General features: G+C 44.1%; 1 protein-coding gene across 1 annotated transcript in view; it reads right to left on the reverse strand.

Annotated features, from left to right (window-relative positions):
• Positions 1 to 1,002: 1,002 nt before the first annotated feature.
• Positions 1,003 to 26,518, reverse strand: part of LOC308315140 (uncharacterized protein) — a 48,916-nt gene continuing 23,400 nt past the window's right edge. The window contains exons 8-17 of the mRNA XM_080762979.1: positions 14,475 to 15,918; positions 13,694 to 13,853; positions 13,109 to 13,225; positions 12,895 to 12,987; positions 12,099 to 12,252; positions 11,265 to 11,985; positions 10,939 to 11,092; positions 10,717 to 10,806; positions 10,431 to 10,626; positions 1,003 to 9,791 (exon numbers count right to left, since the gene is read on the reverse strand). Of these exons, the coding sequence (XP_080619105.1) occupies positions 1,600 to 9,791; positions 10,431 to 10,626; positions 10,717 to 10,806; positions 10,939 to 11,092; positions 11,265 to 11,985; positions 12,099 to 12,252; positions 12,895 to 12,987; positions 13,109 to 13,225; positions 13,694 to 13,853; positions 14,475 to 15,918 (11,321 nt within the window). The 3' untranslated portion in view covers positions 1,003 to 1,599. The remainder of the gene's footprint in view (positions 9,792 to 10,430; positions 10,627 to 10,716; positions 10,807 to 10,938; positions 11,093 to 11,264; positions 11,986 to 12,098; positions 12,253 to 12,894; positions 12,988 to 13,108; positions 13,226 to 13,693; positions 13,854 to 14,474; positions 15,919 to 26,518) is intronic.

The following is a 26,518-nucleotide window of genomic DNA, read 5'->3' on the forward strand; positions in this document are numbered from 1 at the left end:
AACATAAATAGCAAATAACTAGCAGAAACTGATAAAATCACAATTATCACACACTTCTCTTTATATAGCCTACTAAACTTTTAAGGGGTTTCTTTCTTTTTTTCAAATATCACCACCAAGATGTTGTGAGCTTGTAGATCTGCTATTTTCTAAATGTATAGCCGAGAACGAGAACAATTCTCCTTTTAGACAGAGCACTGAGCAGTCAGTTCCTATTTCATTCTCAAAACACATTAAATAAAAACAAAGTCACAAAGCCAAAAGAATACATATGAACAATAGTTCTATGATGCTCCTGTACCGACTGTATGACACCACAATAGAGGGTAGGCTATGGCATGCAGTGAAAGTAAAGTAACATCGTTTAATTCAATCAGATAGGCCTATGACTTTTCTGTTTGGATGTATGGGATATCAATCAAGGCCAGAAAGTAACTTTTGCCACGTTCCGCATGACTTGCGGTTGCGGAACACTTACTTGTCTACAATTCACCATAACATCATTAATCCATGCAATTGGATTGTAGTTGAGCCTGAAATCAATAAACTTTCTAATGTAACAGATAAATCAGGCTGCTAATATTATTACAATGATTCTGGCATAATTTGGCTGAAAAGGGATAATTAACAGGATATTTGACTCTGAGTAAGTTAAACACTATCTGGGGTCCTCACTCCTCACAAAAGCTAGAGTAGATGATAACTGAAACCAGACATGTTTGAAAGTGAAATATCCCTTTAAGCTAAGTAGTTTTAATTGTGTGTAGAAGAATTCAACAAAGTAGTTCTACTACCCACATTTTACATTAAAAGTGAGTTACATATCTAAATAAAATCACCCTGGCCTGGATGCGGTATTATATTGGCCCCTCAATCACATCACTGGAACAGCTCTAGAATTTCTCTTGACATGATCAAGAATAAAAATATAAAATGATGACCAAGACATTTAATTGAATATCTTTGTTTTATTCAACAAAAAATGTACATTGTGACTTGAGAAAAAGTGCTGACTTCAAATTTTAACAGAACTAGAAAAAAGAAAAAGAAATAGCCATTATCGTCTGTGGACTGTGGATCACTGATCATACAGGTCAAGACTACTGCACTGAGAATGTTATGGCTGTTAAGCAAAATATAAAAGATCTACAAACATTTGCTACAACAAAGTTGGACGTAAAATGTATGATGTGAATTTACAAGGAAGTAGTAAACAATGACACTAAAATAAAGCATAATTAAATTATTCAGACAAAATAAAAACACCAATCTAGTATGATTCAACTAAGCAATACACAACTGAAGTATCTTCATGAAAAATTATCCTCTTCACATCATCAAATCGTATCTTTTGCTTTTTGTCTGTAGCTCATAACAAGATTTTAATGAAGGATTTGTACACCTATATACACAAATGACATTCAATGTCTACAGTGCTGTGGCATCATAAAGAGCCAACTCATTTTTGCTTGATTAGGTAGACCCTGTATTATCATAGGAGACACCCAGGGTCATTTGTTTTTTCCATCACTTGCCATTGTTTTGATTGTGTTCAATGTTCACACTAAGGCCCATGGGTTTATCAACTTCACTTTCCTCCTAACTCTTTTCTTCTTCTATGCTTGCAGCACCAGGTGTGCTCAGGTTTTCTCCACTACTGTCCTGCTCCGTTGTCCCCAGACCTCTATCCAACTGTCCTTCCTGGCTCACAGGTCTACCTGTCAATCGGTTCCACTTGAAGGGACTAGTACTGTTAATTGTACGGTTTGGTAAGCGGCGATCGCGAGTGGGAGTAGGAAGTAATGCTCCTCTGATTCTTATTGGCTTTGCTGCTGGCTGACTATGTGGACTGTCAGAACGCAAGTTTGGTTGACCCTTTAAAGTTTGATCTATGGATTTGTTCATTGAGGGTGGAGGAAGATCACTAGATGTCACCATATCTGGTTCCTTCTTATCTTGGCCACTACTATCTTTCATGTCTGGATCTCTCATGTCAGGACCAGGTCCTTTCATGTCAAGGCCAGGTCGTCTCGTATCTGGACCAGGTCTTCTCATGTCCCTACTACAACTTTCATCACCTATATTCTGACCCCTCATCCCTGGTTCTTTGCCCCTTGTGTCTAGCCCTCTGTTTTCAGGCCTTATTGGGCTCATCACATCAGACCCACTTCTCGTTTCAGGTTCAGTCTCAATGTTTGAACGTGTTTGTCTTTCAATAACTGACCTATGAAAGTTCGAAAAAGGGTCATCCTCCATTTCGGGACCTTTTCTATCAGACCCTGGCCTTCCCATACCTCGACCTCTTCTTCCCCTTCCCCTAAAGTCTGGTTCAGGCTCTCTTCTAGCTGGTTCTGGGCCTTCCATGTCTAGACCTTGCCTTTCAGCTCCTGGACCTCTGAATGGTCTCCTATTTGGTCTAGGTCCTCTAACATCTTGCCCACTCCACTCATCTCCTATTTCTGACCCTGGACTCCTCATGTCTGGCCCTGAACTATCACACCAATCACTCCCCATGCCTGGATTTCTCCTATTTAGTCCTGGTCCTTCCATGTTTGGATCTCTCCAGTCGGGATCTGGATGTCTCCATTCATCATCCATACTTGGACCACCCATATCTGTACCAGGTCCTCTCCTGTCTGGATCTCTCATATTTGGCCCTGGACCTCTCATATCTGGACACGGTCCTCTCATTTCTGCATCAGGTCCTCTCATGTCTGGTCCAGGCCCTCTCCTGTCTGGCCCTGGACCCCTCATGTCTGGTCCAGGTCCTCTCATGTCTGGATCAAGTTCTCTCCTGTCTGACCCCGGACCCCACCTGTCTGGACCAGGCCCTCTCCTGTGTGGCCCTGGACCCCTCATGTCTGGACCAGGTCCTCTCATGTCTGGACCAGGTCCTCTCATGTCTGGATCAGGTCCTCTCATGTCTGGACCAGGTCCTCTCCTGTCTGGACCAGGTCCTCTCCTGTCTGGACCAGAACCTCTCCTGTCTGGCCCCGGTCCCCACCTGTCTGGACCAGGTCCTCTCATGCCTGGACCAGGTCCTCTCCTGTCTGGACCAGGTCCTCTCCTGTCTGGACCAGGTCCTCCAAAGTCTGGACCAGGTCCTTCAAAGTCTGGACCATGTCCTCTCCTGTCTGGACCAGGTCCTCCGAAGTCCGGACCAGGTCCTTCAAAGTCTGGACCATGTCCTCTCCTGTCTGGACCATGTCCTCCGAAGTCTGGACCAGGTCCACCAATGTCTGGACCATGTCCTCTCCTGTCTGGACCATGTCCTCTTGTGTCTGGATTAGGTCCTCTCCTGTCTGGACCAGGTCTACTAATGTCTGGGCCAGGTCCCTTCATGTCTGGACTAGGTCCTATCATGTCTGGATCAGGGCCTCTCCTGCCTGGACCTAGTCCTATCATGTCTGGACCTAGTCCTATCATGTCTGGACCAGGTCCTCTAATGTCTGGACCAGGTCCTCTCATGTCTGGACTAGGTCCTCTCCTGTCTGGACCAGGTCTTCTCATGTCTGGACCAGGTCCTCTCATGTCTGGACCAGGTCTTCTCATGTCTGGACCAGGTCCTCTCCTGTCTGGACCAGGTCCTCTCCTGTCTGGACCAGGTCCCCTCATGTCTGGACTAGCTCCTCCAATGTCTGGAACAGGTCCTTTCATGTCTGGACCAGGTCCTCTCATGTCTGGACTAGGACCTCTCCTGTCCGGACCAGGTCTTCTCATGTCTGGACCAGGTCCTCTCATGTCTGGACTTGGTCTTCTCCTGTCTGGACCAGGTCCTCTCCTGTCTGGACCTGGTCCTCTCCTGTCTGCACCTGGTCCTCTCATGTCTGGACCAGGTCCTCTTATGTCTGGACTAGGCCCTCTCCTGTCTGGACCAGGTCCTCTCATGTCTGGACTAGGTCCTCTCATGTCTGGACCAGTTCCTCTAATGTCTGGATCTCTCATGTCAGGGCTAGGTCCTCTAATGTCTGGACCAGACCCTCTCATGTCAGGGCTAGGTCCTCTAATGTCTGGACCAGACCCTCTCATGTCAGGGCTAGGTCTGCTCATGTCAGGACCAGGTCCTCTCATGTGAGGGCCAGTTCGTCTCATATCTGGACCAAGCTCTCTCATGTCTGGATCAGGTCCTTTCCTGTCTGATCCTCTACTGTCTGCACCATATCCTCTCATGTCTGGATCTCTCATGTCAGGACCAGGTCCTTTCATATCTGGGCCAGGTCGTCTCATATCTGGACCAGGTCCTCTCATGTCCCGACGTCTCATGTCTGGACCAGGTCCTCTCATGTTAGGACCAGGTCCTCTCATGTCTGGATCCCTCATGTTAGGACCAGGTCCTCTCATGTCTGGATCTCTCATGTTAGGCCCAGGTCCTCTCATGTCAGGGCCATGCCATCTCATATCTGGGTCAGGTCCTCTCATGTCAGGGCCATGCCGTCTCATATCTGGGTCAGGTCCTCTCATGTCAGGGCCAAGTTCTCTCATGTCCCGACGTCTCATATCTGGACCAGGTCTTCTCATGTCTGGAACAGGTTCACTCATGTCTGGGCCTATCATGTCTGGACCAGGTACACTCATGTCTGGATCTCTCATGTCAGGAACAGGTCCTCTCATGTCAGGACCAGGTCCTCTCATGTCAGGACCAGGTCCTCTCATGTCAGGACCAGGTCCTCTCATGTCAGGGCCAGGTCCTCTCATGTCAGGGCCAGGTCCTCTGATGTCCCGACGTCTCATATCTGGACCAGGTCCTCTCATGTCTGGATCTCTCATGTCAGGACCAGGTCCTCTCATGTCTGGATCTCTCATGTCAGGACCAGGTCCTCTCATGTCAGGGCCAGGTCGTCTCATATCTGGGCCAGGTCCTCTCATGTCCCGACGTCTCATATCTGGACCAGGTCCTCTCATGTCTGGACCTATCATGTCTGGACCAGGTGCACTCATGTCTGGGCCTATCATGTCTGGACCAGGTACACTCATGTCTGGATGTCTCATATCTAGACCATGTGCTCTCATGTCTGGATGTGGCATATCTGGACCAGGTCCTCTCATGTCTGGGCCTATCATGTCGGGATCAGGTCCTCTCATGTCTGGATGTCTCATATCTGGACCAGATCCTCTCATGTCTGGATTAGGTCCGCTTCTGTCTGGCACTCGTAAATCAGGCCTTGATTCTCTCCAGTCTAAACGTCTGCCCCTTTTAGCTGGGCCTGGACCCCTCATATCTGGACTTGGATCCCTAAAATCTGAATGTCCTACATCTGGAAAAGCAGGACTTGATTCTGTCTGTAAAGGTTTATCTGTACTCTGACCTTTTAAACAAGACCTCATACTTGGCCTTATGCCTGGCCCTCTCCTATCCGGATCAGGACTATGACCTCTCCTATTTGGACCTGGTCGTCTAAACTCAGGACTATGACCTCTCCTTTCTGTCCCTGGCCATTTACAATCAGGGCTGTGGCCTCTTTTATCTGGACCTGGACGCCTAAACTCAGGACTATGACTTCTCCTTTCTGTCACTGGCCGTCTAACATCAGGACTATGACCTCTCTTATTTGGACCTGGCCATCTCAAATCGGGACTTTGACCTCTCCTGTCTGAACCTCGCCCCCTCACAGATGATCCAGGACCCCTAATATCTGGATGTTCACCACTATTAACTGCATCTGGATGTCCAATAGGTGGTCCTAATGCCATATCTGGGCTTTGACATCCAATGCCCTCACCTCGCCCTCTACCTCGCCCTCTACCCCGCCCTCTACCCCGCCCTCTACCCCGGCCTCTAAAATCTGATTCTGGATTTGGATGCCACATATCTGATCCTTGACCTCTCATGTCTGGACCTGTCCTGTTTGACTCATTTGACTCATTACCCGTCCACGTGTCTCTCATGAATACATTGGGATCTTTGGCAGTTTGGCCTTGCATGTCTAGATTTTGTATGGCTGGCCCTCTCCTCTCGTTCTCCATGTTTGCTTGTGGTGCTGGAACTTGTCCTCTCATCTCTTGACTAATACCTGGGCCTGGAATTCTTCTTTCTGATCCTTCCATGTTTGGCTCTGGATTACTTATGCCTGGACTGCTCCTTTCTGTCCCTGGCCATCTAAAATCAGGGCTATGGCCTCTTTTATCTGGACCTGGCCGCCTAAAATCAGGACTATGACCTCTCCTTTCCGTCACTGGCCGTCTAAAGTCAGGGCTATGACCTATACCATCTGGACCTGGCCATCTCAAATCGGGACCATGACCTGTCCTGTCTGAACCTCGACCCCTCATAGATAATCCAGGACCCCTAGTATCTGGATGTCCGATTGGTGGTCCTAATCCCCTATCTGGACTTTGATACCCAATGCCCTCACCTCGCCCTCTACCTCGCCCTCTGCCCCAGCCTCTACCTCGGCCTATATGATCAGATTCTGGATTTGGATGCCACATATCTGACCCTTGACCTCTCATGTCTGGACCTATCCTGTTTGACCCCGCATTACCCATCCACAGGTCTTTCATGAGTACACTGGAATCTGTGGCATTTTGGCCTTGCATGTCTAGATTTTGTATGGCTGGCCCTCTCCTCTCGTTCTCCACGTTTGTTTGTATAATAAGTGATGCTGTAACTTGTCCTCTCATCTCTTGACCAATACCTGAGCCTGGAATACTTGACCCTTCCATGTTTGGCTCTGGATTTCTTATCCCTGGGCCTCTCATGTCTAGTCCTGGACCCCTTATCCCTGGGCCTCTCATGTCTAGTACTGGACCCATTATCCCTAGTCCTGAATTCACTCCATCTCTATATTGACCTTGATCTGGTCTGTACATCCTTGTTTCTTGGCCTCTCAGATCTGGACCTGACATAGAAGCGTTTATACCTTGCAGACCTGGACCAATCAAACCCTGTCCTAATACTGCCATAGCAGTCATTGACATTGTCATAAAGTTGCTCATAAAGTTGACATCTTGCATATCTGGCCCTCTATGTTCCGGACCTCTAAAATCTGGTCCTGGATTCCTCATGTGAGGTCCTGAACTCATAATGCCATGTCTGGTTAAGTGGGCTGAGGGACCCAACATGCTTGGGCTTCTCATCTCAGGTCCTAGTCCCTGCATGCCTAGGGTTGTCATGTCTGATCTTGGAAGCCTCATGCATGGGCCACTCATTTCTGGTTCTTTGTCACAGATCTTTGGTTCTGCGTCTGTTATAACTTGACTATAAATTTGCATCGCTGTAACTTCAACATCTGGGCCCCTTATCCCATGATCCTGTCCTAGATTTAGATGTCTTACATCTTGACCCTGCATCTCTGGATGTCCTGAAACAAGATCTTTAATTTCCATCTGTTTATCAGCACCTATCATATCTCCAGAACCTGGGCCTGTTAAATCTGAAATGTTAACATTTGACGTTGTCATACTTTGGTTTAGATGTTCAATGTCAGGCAAGTTAACATCGGTCTTTGCAGCTTGACCACTATCTGAATCATTTAGTTCACCACTCACAAGAGGGACTGAGCTACCAATGTCTGACCCATTATCTTTGTCTTCTTCTATGTTATCAGAGTCACTCTTCTCTGTGGCAACATGCTGCACATACCTTGGGTCAGGATCGGGGCTTTGAGGAGAATCTCGCGTGGGTGGTTCAAGTTCTCTCAACGGAATTTTACTTTCAATTTTGTTCATAAGAAATATTTCCTGTAGAGAGAGTCCATCCGACTTCTGGGAAGGGTCATTTTCTATGCTTTGATTGTCATTAATTGAATCCTTTTGAAGCTCCAGGGGTTGTTCGTGCTTCTCATTGTAAATTGTAAATTGAAAATTCTCAGCCTTGATGAGAGAAGGAATATCCTGTGTTGCTGAGTCATTGTCAAGACTCTTCTGTTGTGGATTTGCAGACTCAACATGACTATATTGTGGTCCATCAGATTCAGTGTCAATAGTAACACAGGTCTGTGATGAGGTGTTACTCTCTACAAAATGTCCAACAGGTTTTAATGGCATATTACTAAGAACACTTGGAGCCTTTGATTCTTCACGCACAAGAGGAGGACCTTTTTGCGGTCTTGAGAAGGCAGATTCTCTTCTTCTGGGAGGTGATGGGGATCTTTTACTGCCATGAGAATGCTGTCGTGAGGAACGATCTCTGCGATGTCGGCCTTGTTGTTCAGATTGATCCCGAACTCTATGCCTTGACCTGTCAGTTTCATTTCGTCTTTGTCGGTCTCTTTCCCTTCGTTTCCGAGAATGTGAAGGGGAACGCCTCTGAGACTTTCTTGGAGGACTTCCATGGCGTTCTCTTTCTCTGTGACGTCTCTTTGGTGACCGTGTTCTACGATGATGTGAACTTGGAGAGCCCTTATGGGAGGCACTCTTCCCTGTGCTACCCAAGGAGGATTCCCGAACCTTACTACTGTCTCCTTGAAATACATCATCTTGCATTTCATTAAATAGAGATTCATCCTCTGGGTCATAAGCTACATCAGAATCTCTAATCTCTCCAGTTTCAGATTCTTTGTCATTTTCCAGAAGATTGTCTTGTGTCTCATCTTGTGTCTCACCTTCTGTTTTCAGTTCAGGGATAGCACTTGTCCCTTCTGTCTCAACAGTTAGTGAATCCGGATGTTGACTGTTCGATGTCTGTGCTGGGTCTGTCTCTTTGTCAACTGTCTCTGAAGTTCTTGACTCTGATTGTGCTACATCACTTTGCTGAGGTGCAAGCTGAATGAGGGGCAAAGATTTAGTTGTATCAGAGGCAGAGAACTGAGCCATAAACATGCCAACGGCCTCTCTCTGCTGACGCAGTGCCTCCTCCTGTTCCTTCAGCTGTCGTTTTTGCTCTTCAATCTGCTTATTAAGCTCCTCTAGCATCCGCTGTTGTTCTGTAAAAGTTGCAGCTGTGACAACAATAGAGCCAGTAGGAAGGTTCTGAAGAGCTGGGGCTACGGTAGAAGCTTGAGAGGAGGCAGAATTGGAAACTTCAGAGGGAGTTGGGACTGGGCATGATGTTTGAGCTGCACTTTTGGATGGAGCAGGTTTTTTAGCAGGACTGTACTCGTTTTTCATATCCTCAAAGATAGTCTCATCTTCAGGATCATACTCCACATCATCTTCCCCAAAGCCGGATGGTTCAACATCAGTCTGTTGTTTAACTTTTAGTTTTAGTGGAGCAACGATCCCATATCCCACTGTTGGATTGTACTCCTCTTCTGGATCATATGGTCGGTCATATTCATTTTCTTCCTCCTCTAGTTTCATTACTTTGGCTTTCTGTCCATACTGCTGGACTATAGGATCCATCATTGGACGTGGTGCTCTACGGGGCTTTACTGCTGGGGTAATTGCAGAACTGCTTTGACTGGGGGCCGCAGAGTCCGTTGATTTATTGCCAAACAAAGTCTTAAGTATAGTCTGAAGGGGAGTCTTTTCTGATGATGTGGTGGTGGTGGCATTCTTGTCAGTGGCCTTAATCGACGTTGACGGCGTGGCAGGAACAGGGGCCGAGATAGAAACGGGCGTAGAAGGTCGAATGGGAGTAAAAAGAGCTCCTTTGGTAGGTGGAGCAGACCAGGAGGAGTCTCTTGGTGATGCGGCAGCAGCAGGAGAGCCAGGAGGGGTGGTGCTCATAGGGGTTGCTGGGTCATAGGGTTGGAATATCTCCAGTTTATCAGAACCATAGAGAGATGGGGGTTTGGGCATGTTGACTCTGGGTCTCTTCTCTTCAGTTTCTTGTTGTAAACTTCCACCACGTTTTGTTTTCTGGATAATTGCCAGCCCCAGAAGAAGATTGGGGCGATTCTTCTCAAGCCCTGTTAAAGGGGACAGCGCACACACAAAAAAAACAACATTTTAGATGTTATATAAATCACTTGCCTACACACTTGTTAATAAATAAAACCAACGTTATGCTGAAGAGGGGTGGTAAACCTCCTGAACCCTATATCCTTATTGACCGGGTCCCCCAGCGTATACAGTATACTGGTCCCCTCATTTTATCCACTCAACACCAAATCTCTTCACCGAAATAGACAATCTACCCTGTCAGGTGTAAAGGAGCAACTTGGACACTCAGGCATGAAGGAAGCATGAGTTCAAGTCCGTTGCTCTCCCCTTGTCCCCCATATATGGGGACTAGGTTGGTGGAGGGTATGTAGAGCCCAGGATCACATTAGATGATTGACACAGGGGTGAAAATGGGTTACAAAATCGTGGGATAAAATATATATATATAAAAAAAGAAAATAAATAGACAATCTACAATGCGATGTATTGTGAGCTTGTAGATCTGCTATTTCCGGCAAATGTTCGCCTATTTTTGCCAAATGCTTGCACCATATGACATGCCCAGAACAGGGACGCTAGGGTCCATGTGGTGGAAAATATGAACATGTAATTGATGGTAATCGAGCACAATGTATTCAGGAATATAAGTCAAAGTAATTTCCCACCTGGTCCTTCAAAAGGTTGCAATATGGACGGGATGGCCTGGTTTGCACTGAGAGGGACTAGGTAGATGTCCTTGATGCCGCGGCTGTTACTGGCCACCACACCGAAGCGGCCTCTGCTACTGAAGTAGGAAAATAAGGAGACATAGGCCACCTCTTCTTCTTCTGTTGCCGGGTGGAAGCGGATCACACACAGTTCCTGTGGTGAAAAAAGATAGTTGATAATTGTTTTCGTTTTTGTTTTTTTGTATTTTTGCAAGAGACAAGAGACAGCAAATATACTACTTGCCTTTGTAATAGACGTTTTCAGTTTTGAAACATACTCCCACACGGTTTGAGGCATAATTCGTCCACCAATCTGTATCGTATCGGGTAGGTCCTAAGCAAAAAGAAAAAGTGTAAAAGAGTAAAAGACTAGGAAAAGACCTAATTCAGGTGTTCACCAAATGATGAAATGAATACCTGATATAATAACAAACAATGTGTGAATGAGTAAATCACTGTGCATTACCGCTTTGAGGCATTCTGCAGGTCCTGAAACCAGGTATCCCTTGGTGACAAATTTGGCTACACTGAGCATGCTTAGGAATCCTTTCCACAGCACATCCTGCTTGGATAGAAACTGAGCAGTCTCTCCGTCAGATGGCAGATGGGCATTCATGGACCTAAATATAGATCACAATAAAACATCTCATTATCAATCAATAGAACGGTAATTGGCAAAATAATTGTAAAAAAGAAAATAAGAGACTCAAAATGTAATGTCCATTATAAAGAGATACCGAAATAATGATCCTATTTACCCTACTATGGATAATCTAAATATGGTTTTAATACCTTGAGGAAGCACCATAGAGTCGTTGGTCGGCTGAAGAGGATGGCTTCGTTAAGATCGATTTTTGTAGCATTGGGTGTGGTTGCAGTGAGGGAGGCAAGGGCAAGGTGGAACTAGTCTGTATGGCAGGGGCGTAGGAGACCGGTTGGCTCTGGGCCATGTTTCTAGGACCACCAGGGGCGTAGGAGACCGGTTGGCTCTGGGCCATGTTTCTAGGACCACCAGGGGCGTAGGGGACTGGTTGGCTCCGGGCCATGTTTCTGGGACCACCAGTGTTGCCAGTGGACAGAGCAGAGGACCGGCATGCCGCTGTTCGGGGGTCACGCCTTGTAACGGATAACGTGGCAGTGGCCGGTATCACAACCGGTGTGTACGCTCTGACAGGCATCTTGGCTTTATGGGTGTCTGGAGTGGGGGAGGCCGGGGACTCCAGCACGGGAGATGCAGGGGACTCTAAGTTAGGGGACGCTGGAGAATCCTTTACTGGGGATGCGGGAGATTCCACAATGGACAAGGCAGGAGCGTCGATGACGAGGCACGGAGAATCCATCTCAGGTGAGTCCGGGGGAGCACGAAGAGGAGAGTCATCTTCGGCGGTGCCTCTCCTGGGCCACGAGTGTTCCGCAGGGCTGCTGTAGTCAGAGTATCCACACTTTTCTCTTGATTCAGCCACCTTGGACTTCTTCCTCACTGGTTCGTCCTCCTCGTCGGCTGGCATCTGACCTAATGGCAGAAGAAAATAAATAGATTTAGCAAGTTTGTGACCAAAAACAAAATAAGCAATGATTACAGTATGTGCGCTATAGATATAATTTAAATTTTTAAATTTAATTTACCCGTGCAGATCTTGCATTTTAGGTCAAAGAGGTGAGATTTGTGCTCCGATGTGGTGTCTTTTAGCATACAGCTCAGGATGTCTGGTACAGAGCTGCTCTGGCTTGGCTGAAGCGGCTTGGCCTTAAGAATAGGAGGGAGGCTTTTTTTCTGTTCCTGAGGAAGAAGAGACACGTCTAAAATCAATGTTGTTGTCTTGTGCACTTGAAGAGCTATCTATACGGCTTGAAGCACTGATTTACTGGTGGAATTCAGCAGTGTAATGTTCTCCACACCTACCATTTTTACTGATACATTTTATTAAGATGTTTGTCATAGTTAGAGACAAATACAACATGTACAGCATGTACATTTTAACCACAGGTGGTGTACCTATTCTGGGACGAACATTTGGAAAATAAATAGCAGATACAAACTTGATCGATGTATTTCAAATACTGCCCATCTGTGGCCGCGCTCGGGAATCATTCGTTGATTTGACCCCCAATCCAACCCATTGATGCCGAGTACCAAGCAGGGAGGCATTGGGTCCCATTTTTACAGTCTTTGGTATGCCCCGGCCGGGGATCAAACCCCCGACCTCCCAGTTTCAGGACGGACACCCTAACCACAAGGCCACTGTCTGGTGGTCTTGTGGCCACACGATGTAAAACCTGCTTAGTTGTTCTGCGAATAAGTTTAACCAGCGACAAGCCTAGTAGTTACGAGTCACGACAGAACAATGTGTTACATTGATGTCCAGATAATGAGTAATGAGTAACTATGTGTTCAGTTCAGTTGAGGGGGGCTACTACTCACAGTGTTTCTATCTGACCTGGAGGGATTCAGATTCAAACTGGGCAAATCAACCTTCACTGCATCAGGCTTCTGCATTAAGCATGGATCCTTAACCTACACATGACACACGTTCACACAAATGATATGAGAAAAGAGCACAGACTGAGAATGTATGACATTACCATAACTATCATATCTGCTTTCGTATTCGCTGTGATTGGTCCAAACAACATACCTGGGTAGTTTCTGTCTTGCTTGGTTCAGGTGCTTTAGTGGCCTGCATGTCCTTCTGACTCATCCTGGCCAGCCTGAAGGGACCGATCTCTCCACTTACAACCTTATACAATAAGCCCTGGAGAGAAGCCACAATGTCAACCCATTTAATTAGAACAACCTAGTTTAAAATGGATGCAGCAATCTATTGTGAGTGATGTGTTTTGGTTGAAACTTGAAACAAAAGTTTTTTGTTAAAAGGTTAAAGCTCTATACTCAGATAGTAATCATTGTTTGTTCAGTAACGGGTCTCCCCGTCTCTCCAGGTCTTTAGTAAACCCGGAAATTCCTTTCCAGGTGGGAGGCAATTTAATCCAATCAGGAGAATTCCAATTTCAAGTTCTCTCTTCTGATTGGATGCAATTGGTGTGACAACATGAAAAGGCATTTTCTGTTTATTAAGCAGCTGGAGAGACTGGGAGACCCCTATTGCTGAGCGCACATGGGGGGGATTTTAATACTAATGGTAAAATACTCAAAGTAGAGATGCACATTAAAGAAACGCATGACTGGGCGTTTGGCTTTTTTTTATCAAGTGTGAACGAACCTTGTTTTTGGGGTCTTTCAGGTTGAACATTATAGTTCTGTACTTGTTCATGTATTTGCTGTCTGTGTTACGAAATATGTCGAACATCTCCATCTCAATGTTTGTGACAAGCTTTCCAACTTCACTCTCAGACATCTCCAGATCATCACAGTCACACACCCTTGACAAATAAAAATATGATTAGTCAGCTATTACTGTTCTGCTTGAAATTAATTTAAGTAAGAACATAATACTTCATTTAAGCCCTACTTCCTTGTCACAAATAATGACAAATAGCCGATACTCTACACGAAATGTCCACACTGGCACACAGTGACACATCCACAATTTGTGAGTTTCAACACCTGCCATGTTGGGGACCAACACATTTGTTTCAATTTGTCTGAACAGTCCGATTGGCGTAGAACAAATTATTGCTGCACTACACCTGTTGGTGCGGTGCAGGACTACATTTGAAACTCATGAATATTAAGCGGCTTTGTTTTGAATGTCTGCTGTTAAAATGGTTACTGCTGTCACAACATGAAATTCTCTTTGCAAATCGTGTTCAACTGTGTAAATAAATATCTGTCTCCAGTTCAGTGAGCATGCATTTGCACAATAAAATAATAATAATAATGTACTTTCCAAGTCTAACACATGTCAATGTCTGTGTAAAAAGAGAACATTTTTTACCAGGCAAAAACAATTCTTGCCTGGTAAAATATTTTCTATGGTTTCTATTGGTTAAATCTCTCACATCAGAGAGCTAATGCAAACCTGTAACCCACTCAGTTCTCACCTTTTGAACAGGATGCTGCTGAGCGCGCGCTGGATGCTCTGTCTGACCTGCGTGTTGGGCTGAGAGGGTCTGGAAGACGGGGCGATGGGTGCGGGCGCCACCGGTAGGTTCCTGGGTTCATTCAGAGAGGGCGCCGGCGGGCCTGATGACGAGGCTTGCACGTGGCCCGCTGGAGGCTGAGGAACGGACTGCTTCTTGGGTATTACCGGTAGATTCCTGGTTTCATTCAGAGAGGGCGGCGGCGGCGGGCCTGATGACGAGGCTTGCACGTGGCCCGCTGGAGGCTGAGGAACGGACTGCTTCTTGGGTATTACGAATGCAGTCTTGGTGACCATAAGGGCACCTGTTCCATGATGTTTGGAAGCTGATGCACGTTGGACCCCCGGGGCAAGAGGCGCTGTTTCATGTTGTTTGGAAGCTGGTGCACGTTGGGCCCTTGGGTCAGGAGACCCTGGTTCATGACGTTTGGAATCTAATGCACGTTGGGCCCTTGGGTCGGGAGGCCCCGGTTCATGACGTTTGGAATCTAATGCACGTTGGGCCCTTGGGTCAGAAGGCCCCGGTTCATGACGCTTGGAATCTAATGCACGTTGGGCCCTTGGGTCAGGAGGCCCCAGGTCATGACGTTTGGAATTTAATCCACGTTGGGCCCTTGGGTCGGGACGCCCCAGTTCTGGGGAAGGAGGCCCGGTTAAATGATGTTTGGAAGATGATGCACGAGGGACCCCTGATCTAGGAGGCCCTGGTTCATGACGTTTGGAAGCTGACGCACGTGCATCCTCTGGGGCAGGAAGTGGACCAGACTCTGGAGGGGTGAGTGGTGCAGAAGAGGATGCCGCATCCACGGACTGCTTCTTTGAGACGCCGCCGTTGTTCAATGGCGTCTTCGTTGTCCTCCGAGCACCGTCCTGTGGTGCGGGCGGCTCAGCAACACACTCTGAAGGTTCGTTTAGAGTCACAGGCAGCTTCTCTACAGGTTCGTTTAGAGTCACAGGCAGCTTCTCTACAGGTTTGTTTAGAGTCAAAGGCAGCTTCTCTGGAGGTTGGTTTGGATGAGTCACAGTCAGCTGTTCTGGTGGCCCTTTTGTCAGAGTCCCAGCCAGCTTTCCTGGGGGTTGTTTTAGAAGAGTCACAGGCAGCTTCTCTACATGTTGGTTTAGAGGACTCACATGCAGCTTTTCTGGTGGTTGTATTAGAGGACTCTCAGTCAGCTTCTCAGGAGGTTTAGTCACAGTCAGATTTTCTGGAGTTTGAGTCACAGGAGATTGTGGTGGAGGAGTCACAGTCAGCTTTTCTGGAGGTTGTGTTGCCTCTACAAGTTGGTTTAGAGGAGTCACAGGCAGCTTCTCTGGAGGTTGGTTTAGAGGAGTCACAGGTGGCTTCTCTGAAGGGTGCGTCACAGGCAGCTCACCCTCTGGCTCCTTCTGGTCACTGTCCTTAACGGCTGTTGGAAAACATGAAGGTATTTCGTCAGGATGGAGATGATAAGAGTATCAAGGAACAAAAGGTTCCCGAAGCTGAACCAGGTGGAGCAAATCAACCGTTTATTTTATCGTGAGGCAGCTTGATGTACAACTACACCTCCCTGGATGATGCTAGTATGTCACATGGTGCGCAATTACACCCCCTGGACATGATGCTAGCATGTCACAGGGAAGTACCCACAATCTAACCCTTGATGCCGAGTATGAGTCCCAATCAGAAATCCATTTGGTAGTTGGTACCATTTTTATAGCCTTTGATAGGACTTGGCCCGGATTTTAAACCGCCGACCTTTCAGTCTCAGGGTGGACAGTATAACCACCAGTGATGGAAGAAGTAACGTTTATTTTTCTTACTTAAGTAAAAGTATCAATACACCCTATTTTAGGAATCTGTACTTACAAGTACAAGTTCGGTATTCAAAATGTACCTGAGTAAAAGGAGAAAAGTAAAATAATAACATATACAGCTCTTATAAGTGACTGTGAATCACTGGCTTGTATCAGGATGCATCATAAAGATGCACAGTCCACCATTGGACTTTATCTCACAGCCATACAGGACTTTCACACTAAACCAGTGGTTCTCAACCTGTGGGCCAGGACCCCCCAGGACCCCCATGTGTGGGTCCCCCACACATGATTGTTATTCTTTTTTTTTTAATAACTACACTATAAACCTATACTATAGAAACTGGTTAAACATTGGCCAAATTCTCAAATAATATGAAAAAGAGTAAAACAAAAAAAAGAAATATATATATAAATAGGATATATATATATATAAATAGTTATCTTTGGAACCAAGTCAAATTAAATTGAATGCCACAACTCTTACATTCTAAATGCTTGTCAGGGTGGGGGGTCCCCAGTTCAAAAAGGTGTGTGTATTGGGGGGGGGGGGGGGGGGGTCACTGACTGAAAAGGTTGAGAACCACTGCACTAAACTTGGTGCAGTGGTTCTCTCAGCCTCTTAACCCCTTTGGGTGTTTTAAACATCATGTTATAATTTAGCTATTGAAAAATAGCAGATCGACAAGCTCATAGCGCACCACCGTGTGGCGCGCTACGAGCTTGTAGGTTTGCTATTTTTGAAAAATCGTGAAAATATTGATTTCAGAAAACTGGAGGATTTAGAAGAATTTGTATACATTTTGAGGTCAGGCCTAAATGGGTTAAGTAAAGGCTCCCTGTGGACGACCCATGGAATCATAAGCAACACCGTATACCTCTGCCATGCATGGTCAAGCCCCCTATGCATTGTGGCCACCACTACTGCCTTATGTACATTGAAAGAAAGACTGCAACATTAATGAAGTGTGAAACACAAGTTACGGTATGTGACAACAAGAAAGGGTCTAATAACATTAATTTATAACAGTGTGGCTTCATGTGAGCCTCAGACTTTATGCGACTAGTTTATAATGTCTGTCTATGATGAACTCCGTACCATACTGCCCAACAAAGCCAATGTGCAGTAACTACATTTTTGGAAACACTGACTTACAGTATTTGTGTATCCCAAAGGTCAAATTAGCCTTTGTGATTTTGGGGGATAAACTATTACCTCAAGATCATATTTAAAACTAGTGTAATATCACTATTTGCCGATATCTCATTTGACTCACCAGTTGAAACACTTTAAAACCCAATATAAGTTATTTTCCGTAGTTACTGCACATGTAGGGCAGCATATTTGGGCAAGGTTTCAGCTTGCTTTGATTGCCACTGACTTCCATTATAAAATGTATAAAGTGTGGGGATGTACACTCACGGACAGACCCATTCATTGATGACTGGCCTGCAGAGACACACCATAATAAAAAGAGACAAGAGTGTGAGAGAAAGTGTGAAAGAGAGATTCATGAACTGTAAATTAATGAGCGTTCATTTAACTCAAAACAGAACTAAAAACGTACAGTACGTACATTACGTCATATGCTCAGACACATATGACGTAAAATTCTCCATTCATTATCAATGGGAATGTTTATCTTTGTTTAGGACGAAAATAGCCGATTTGCTCAGACACATGACCGAAATGCTCCATTCATCGTCAACGGGAATTTAATGTTTATGTAAGATGAAAATCTACACTAATATAGGAGGGGCTAGCGCCCCTCAAAAATGTTGTTATAAATACAACATGTAAGCCTTCAACCAAATTAATATTTGGTTTACGATTATGCACCCTTTTTAATAAATAAATAAATAATACATGATGAGCCCTGCATAATCTGCGCCATTTGACTGATTATGCAGCAAATTATTACTACAAATAAATCTAAAAGCTCACAACGCATCGCAATGCAACATGTTCATTTCCTTAACAAACGTCTTTTAGCTTAGCCATGTCCCATATTATTGATCACGCTTCGTTATGCTTACGATGTTGATTACTTCATTCTTCATACTTCATTCTGATTCGTCAGAATGTAAAGCTCTGATCATTGAAATAGAGTCTACACTAGTCTATCTAGAGCAGTGGTTCCCAAAGTGGGGTCCGGGGACCCCAAGGGGTACTTCAGGGAGTTCCAGGGGGTCCCCAGCTAAATGATAGTTAGGAAATAAATGGACCCTTATGGGTCTGTAACTCTGAGAGTGTACAAATGGAACCAAACTGACCCGTTAGGGTCCGTTCGGTTCCATTTGGTTCCATTTGTAAAATTAACTTTGATTTTACAATATAAATTAGAGTCCCAGAGATAGCAATGCCATTAAATGGGGGTCCGTACCGTAGCCTAATGCATGTCAAACTGGGGGTCCTTGAAATGTAACAGGTTGAGAATCACTCCTAGAGCTGTAAAGAATCAAGATCTTCTCTTATGGGGGGTCCCTGGCATCTCTTTTCAAATGGGGGTCTGCGGGCTCATTACTGTCAATGTGGGGGTCCTTGACATGAAAAGGTTTGGGAACCACCGATCTAGAGTCACACAATCCTGCCATTATTGGTGTTTTCTCAATGATGTTCTGCAGCAGGGTGCAGTGCAGTGCACCCTGTTTGTTCTAGGGGGCGCCACTTCACACGTGTCACTGCGCTAGTGTGCTTTGCACTCAGTCAGTGTCAATGTAGTCATAGGAATACCTTACCTGAAGTCCTTACTAATAACAAGAAAGTGGATCAGAGCACATCCGTTCTTAGATCATTACACTGGCTATGCTGTCAGGTAAAGAAATTATTTCAAAAATAGTACTGTTCGTTTATAAAAACATTGAATGGACTTTAGGGCCACGATACATTTCTGAACTTGTGCTATATCATCATTGGACCATCCAGACCTCTCATGTCGTCTGGGACAGGTAACAATGGGGTGTTAACTTCAGTGACAAAGCTGGTCTACACAGGCTGGCTGCTTTTTCATTTTCTTGTGTCCACCTCTCCTTTGGAGGACCTGTATACTTATACAGATTATCAGTTGTGAAACAAACTCTGAGTTTTACGTGTATTTTCACTCCACCAGACATGTCCTCCTTGTTGTGTGCAGACTGTGCCTCAAGCCATTTTCTTTCGAAGTCATTAGATGGTGGGCCAGAATATAACCATTGTCTAATTTAATAACTGGACCATTACATATACCATAATAACCACATTAATTGATATAAACATGTATAAAGCCGTGTATAGTATAACTGCATACTGACAACTGTGTTACAGGTGCAGATAGAACTGCTGTGTAATCATTGTTTGCTGAATGTGGCACTTAGAGGGCTTTGGTTCATTAAAAGGTTAAAGTACATTTTATCTGGACACAGACAGGCATACATCTCTTTGAACAGAGATAAGAAAGAAATCCATAGAACAGGAGCTCAGGAGTCTAGAAACATCTTAGATCTGTGCCTGTCACTCACTCTCATCATTAATAATAATACTACTAAAAACATTGTTCAAGTGAGGGTAGACTGTATTTGGCATTATAGCCTATAGGTATATGTGACAGTCAGATATTGTACATTATTAGCAAAAATGTGTGACAGGTTTCCTATCATATGCTGTGTTAATTTATGCCCAGAAGTGGTTCTGTTTTGTGATGTGGCATACACATATTGCAGAGAACACAGGAACTGTTGGTCCACTTTTGAAGGGACATACACAGTGTGTGTGTGTGTGTGTGTGTGTGTGTGTGTGTGGGGGGGGGGGGGGCATGTCTGCTTTCTGGGCATTTGACTGTGACTCTCTTATTTTATTGTGTGCACATGTGCGTTAACCCATTGATGCCTGAGGCCAAATCTGGGAACGTCTTCTAGGGCCTGACCTAAGGTTTCTGAAAACCTTCAAATTCTGATGATTTTTTTTTTTAAATAGTTATGTTGCTACATGTATAGCAATAGCTGATGAGACACAGAGAGCACGGCCGGCATCAAGGGTAGAACAACGTATACGTTACACCAGGCGTCAATGGGTTAAGTCTCTATTATAAACTAAACTACCACACCGCGCGCGCACACACACACACACACACACACACACACACACACACACACACACACTGTATGTGAAGTGAGAAGCCATTAGATTTTCTAATGTTAAAGGTGAAATAAAATAAGTGTTAAATAGCTCTATATTCTGATTCTATTCTGAAGTGTTTGTTCAGTAACAGGGTTGTCCCTGTCTCTCTGGCTCTTTAGTAAACAGAAAATGCATTGGGATACCAATTTGATTCAATCAGGAACTCATACAGGATACAGGGTAATCTTATCTTATGGGGGTCCCTGGCATATCTTTTTCAAATGGCGGTCCGCTGGCTCATCAGCGGACTAAATACAACTAAATACAATTACTCAGGTACAATTTGTAATAGGAAAATGACATTTTTCAGTCTATGTAAGCTAACTGTTGACAGAGAAAATACTCTTCCACATGTTACCAGAAGTCAAATACCTATTTGTGTTTATTCTAGTAGACCAGAGAAACAGCATGTAAGGGCATGTGTTAAGCCATATAGGGACATGTGTCGAAGAAGTGTCTTGTTGCCTTTTCAACCATATGTATTTTTATTCTTTTGGTACCTCTCGAGATGTATAAGAGAGGGGAAAAACCTGTGATTGGGAGTTGTCATGATACCCCTGTGTTATGCTTCTCCATGGGGCGCTCTTGTAATAAACTCGTGATTGTGTTCTCAACACTTTTGAACTTTTACTTGATCTGGACTTCGACTTCTTTCCATTTTTGATCGTGAAAAATCCACTTCAAATGTCAAGGTACTTGAGTATTTCCATTTGTTAATACTGAATACTTCTACTCCACTAAATGTCAGAGGCAAATACTGTACTTTGTTTTAACTCCACTACAATAATTTGAAAACTTTAATTACAAGTTACTTTGCGGATTTGGATTATTAATACGAAACTAACATACAAAGTCATTTAACTAAACAACATGCTTTCAAGAACGTTTTTGAACACATTTGAAGCGAGAAATAGACGATGCAGTCCCCGAAAATGGATTCCATTCCAACACTCACTTCCTTGTTTCTGAGGCGACTTGCGACTGTGCGGGCCAACTTTGAATACTTTGATTACCGTAAGCAAGGCAATACTTTGTTTTGTTGTCACGTTTGTGTCAATGTATTAATTTGTGTATTATAAGTAGCCGTGTAATAAGTGGTATAATGTATGGCCGTGTGGTCATTGTTGATAGATAAGATAAATCACCCTGTCTGTGATTTATCTATCAACAATGACCACACAGCCATACATTATCCCTTACATAACACCCCCAAAAGACTGGGGTCAAGAATTAATTCGACATCCGCCAAGAATCATTCGAGTTTGTATCTTAAGGTTAAGTTAAAGAAGAAAGAAAAAATTAAGGTGAAATAAGGTTAAAGAAAGAATCAGATAAAGAATGGTTAAATTGCTGTTATATTTCTCTCTGCATGACACATGGACTTGGACGAGTCCTACAATGGGAAATATGGAAGTACTCAAATGTATACAATTTCACTATACTTTTTTCTGTAATGTGCTGTTAGCTTCATTTTAGGTGTCCGTCTCTTTTGGGTTATTTAAGTCTGTCTGTTTGGCCTACAGTATATGCATGGCCCTGTGCCTAAACAAGGACTACTATGCACGCCACCTGGTGAAATAAAATAAGTGTTAAATAGCTCTATATTCTGATTCTAATCTGAAGTGTTTTGTTCAGTCACAGGGGTGTCCCTGTCTCTCTGGCTCTTTAGTAAACAGAAAATGCATTGGGATACCAATTTGATTCAATCAGGAACTGTCCACAAACCAAACTTCTCATCTACATATACTCCTTCTCACTTGTATAAATACGCCCGGCTACATGTATTTGGGAGACTTTCCTCTCATGCTGTTCAGGTTTCATGGGAGCTCTGATTGTTTCATCCTATTCTGTGGTCTCTCTTTTTTGAGTTTCATTGAAGATTTCCCATTACAGACCTTACATTTATTTAATTCCCTAAGGATTCCTACTAGTTATAAACCAGAGGCAAGCACACATCAAGTACAACATATCTAAGGAGACAACCATTGGTCCCACTCAGCTTCCACCATGGTGAGTTTTGTTTTACTTAAATAGTGTATTTTTTATTGTAGTTTAGTTATCTAATGAAAGATAACTATAGATTTATTATACATACGTATATCCTGATTTATCAAAGCCAGTTTAACTCTATTTTTCTTTTCCCTTGTGAAGAAATACTTGGTTCTAGCTTTACTGTTGTGCCCTGCTGCCTTCAGTGATCCGGGAACCATGAGGACTGTACATCGAGGCAGTTGCCCACGTACATGTAGGAGACAAGGTAAAACGAACAGAAGTTACATAACAGCCACTGATTCCACTACAATTGTATTCTGTATCTGTAACAAAGTAAAACATTTAAAAGAAAGTGATAGAGAGAGAGAGTTCATTTGCCTATATTATGTATCCATAGGTTTAACTCATTGTTACGATGAAGTGGATGGACTATGGCATGCAGAAGGCTCCAGATGGTTCAACACTCAGTGCAATGACTGTAGATGCGAGAAGACTTCTATGACCTGCTGTGAGCCGTAAGTACCACCAGTTAAAGGCAATTGAGATTCACTTGTGAAGTGAGAAGCCATTATATTTTCTAAGGTTAAACGTGAAATATAAGTGTTAAATAGCTCTATATGTGTTTGTACAGTAACAGGAGTGTCCCTGTCTCTCTGGCGCTTTAGTAAACAGAAAATGCATTGGGATACCAATTTGATTCAATCAGGAACTCATACAGGATACAGGGTAAACACATGGAATTGGAAGTGATGGCACAATGAAATGAGCAGACACTGCAGAACTGGGACACTATAAAATTTAAGCAGATAAATGGGTACTCTCCCCTGTTTGACTGAAATTGGCAAGCCAGCTAAACTGTATTTTCTGTTTACCAGAAATATGAACAAACACTATATGTACATGTGGCATTGATTACTATAAATGCCATAGCTTTTTTTTTTAGTGGTGCAACCACTCCAAGGAACAGCAATGTCCGTGTTCACCTATGTGTTCACCTATGTGGCCATGAGCACCAGTATATGACTATGAGTACCAGTAGGGGCGCTGTTGTGCCAGAAACAGAGAGAGAGAGAGAGAGATAGTATTAGTGCTGCACTGTTGCCTGCTAATGAGAGAGAGAGAAAGAGAGAGAGAGAGAGAGAGAGAGAAGAGTAGGGGGGAGAGAGAGAGGGGAGTTGCACCACTCAGTTCACACGGGTGTGATGATTTTCTTTAACATTTTGATCTACCTTCAACTCTGTGATTGCAGAGACTTTTATACCAAGTTTTCTGATCATTGTGTGATGAGGCTGGACCGGAATCAGTGTACAAACGAACTGTACAGGAAGACCGAGCCCTCTGTACGATGCCGTGTGAACGGGCAGAAAGGTTCAGGAAGAGGCTCGATCGGGCTACACCCCTGTAGCGGAAAGTAATACTGTACATGAAGAACGACCCCTCTGTACCACCATGCTCCGTTGGTACACAAGGGGTGAGCGGTGTAGGAAAGCAATACTGCTATGTGTGTCAGGCTTACTGTACATCTGCTTGAAATACTGATCCTCATTTCCAGTAAAATAAATGACCAACAAGCATAGTTGCCTAATCTCTTGCAGATTTGTCCACGTCTGTGCAAGTTCATCAGGATACAATAAAGGTTCCTAACGTTTAGAGTCCAATAAGTCATTGTATACCATTTTCAATTTAGTCATTTAGCAGACGCTCATAATCCAGAGCGATTTACATTAAAGGTATATTCAGTGATTTCACTTAATTAAAATATCACTTCTTTTTTTTGTTTTGTTGTGATAATCCTCCCTACTAATGAATGAGAAACAACAGCAAATGCCTAGAAATATGTAATGTAACAGACAAGATTTGAAACGCAATGTCGATTTAATTTTATTTCTTTTGTTTTTTTGTTTTTTTTTCATGTTTGTTTGTACTGTATGTTTTCTTTTGTCAAAATTAATACATTTTCAAGTGATAAAAAAATTAAATCCTCACTACTATAGTGTGCTGACCATATAAGGAGTTCCTCCCTGTCCCCAGTTAACCCCTGGGGGGGGGGTCAAAAAAACCGTAGGTTTTGTTTTTGGCTAAGTGGCCCAGCCTTCCGCCAATCATGATCGAGTGGGGGCGGGCCTTGGTGTGTGTGTGCTGTTGGCCTGTCACGTGTCCCCCCACTGTAGTGCGTGCATGTGCACATCTTGTTACCGGGGTGGACCAGGGTTTTTTCCAAATCACCCAAATCACTGAATGCTCCTTTAAGCAAGAACAAAGAATAAAAAAGCATGGTAAGGAAAGGAAAGGTACTATGTTTACCCAGGGTAACTGGACTAAGCTCAAGAACTTGTTTACAGCCAGGCCCTGCTCATAGAACATTTCATGGTAGAGGTTCAATGCCTTGTCCAAGGGCACTTCAGCGGTGGTAATTTTAACGTGCCGGTCCGGGGATACGAACTAGCGACCTTCCGATATCAAGACCGCTCCGCAAACCGTTCGGCCACCGCTGCCTCAAATACATCAAATACATACAAAGTAGTTATCATGAATCATACATAAGCTAAGAGTGTAACAGTGGAAAATCTATATAATGAAATATATATACTATATAGTGCTATGTTTACATAAAATAAGGTATAGGTAAAGTACTCAAATGTATAATATTTAATTATAGTATTGCTAGTTTATACTTCTTCCACCGTCACCAGAAAAGGTATAAATATTAGATGTTACTGTTGTGTGCACACGCACAAACACACGCACGGCACACACACAAAACTATTTGTGTGTGTGTCTATTTACACACTGAACCACTCTTAAACAGGGCACCCTCTCATTTAAATAGCACTTATCACCACCACTGCTACATGACTTAAAATAGATTTCTCCCTGTTGTATAAGATTAATTATCGCTGAAAAGGTTTTCTTTCTTTCTTTAAAGGTTTAGCACATTTAAAAATGCAAAGCTAACTGATAGATAAACTAATATATAGCTGGTAAATAGTTCAAAACAATATCAGGCCACAAAAACAAATATGATTTGATGATGTTTCTTAAATATTATGTGAAAATGTCAGAATTCAACCGCTGCGACTGTCGATATAGTATAGCGTATAGCTAATGATTCACTTCATGAAATATTGAGCAATGAATATTCAACTGAAACTGAGTCTCTCTGTCTCTCTCTCTCTCACCACACGCACACACGCACACACACACACACACACACACACACACACACACACACACACACACACACACACACACACACACACACACACACACACACACACACACACACACACACACACACACACACACACACACACACACACACACACACACACACACACACACACACACACACACACACACACACACACACACACACACACACACACACACACACACACACACACACACACACACACACACACACACACACACACACACACACACACACACACACACACACACACACACACACACACACACACACACACACACACACACACACACACACACACACACACACACACACACACACACACACACACACACACACACACACACCAAACTAGCCAGAGCTAAAAAACATGACAATTGTTTTCTGTGTGCGTGCGTGTGTGTGTGTGTGTGTGTGTGTGTGCGTGCGTGCGTGCGTGTGTGCATGCATGCGGAGAAAGACCACAGGAAAGCCGAGAACACACTCCACAGGTGTGGGTGCTGGTCGGGCTGACCAGACCTGAGTGACCTTTTGTAACCAAACTGGAGTGAAAGAAACAGAACTTCCAGTAAGCCAGAAACTTCTGACACATTGGCTACAGGTCCCAGTGTGACTGTCAAAGCCACTCTAACTGAAAGACACATTACATTAACACAACACACAACATCACAACACTGGACTGGACAGAACTACAGGGGAGATTAACTTTGTGTCACATGGCTTTACTGTCAAAGCCATCACAATACAAAATATATTAATTCACCATGACGAACAAGCTAACGTGGAATTTCATGGTCTTCCAAATCATCCCACACCACCACTGAGTGAGCAAAGCATGCAGGTTTTATGTGTC

This window comes from Protomyctophum bolini (assembly GCF_963924005.1).
Source record: "Protomyctophum bolini genome assembly, chromosome: 5".
In the NCBI taxonomy this organism is placed as follows: domain Eukaryota; kingdom Metazoa; phylum Chordata; class Actinopteri; order Myctophiformes; family Myctophidae; genus Protomyctophum; species Protomyctophum bolini.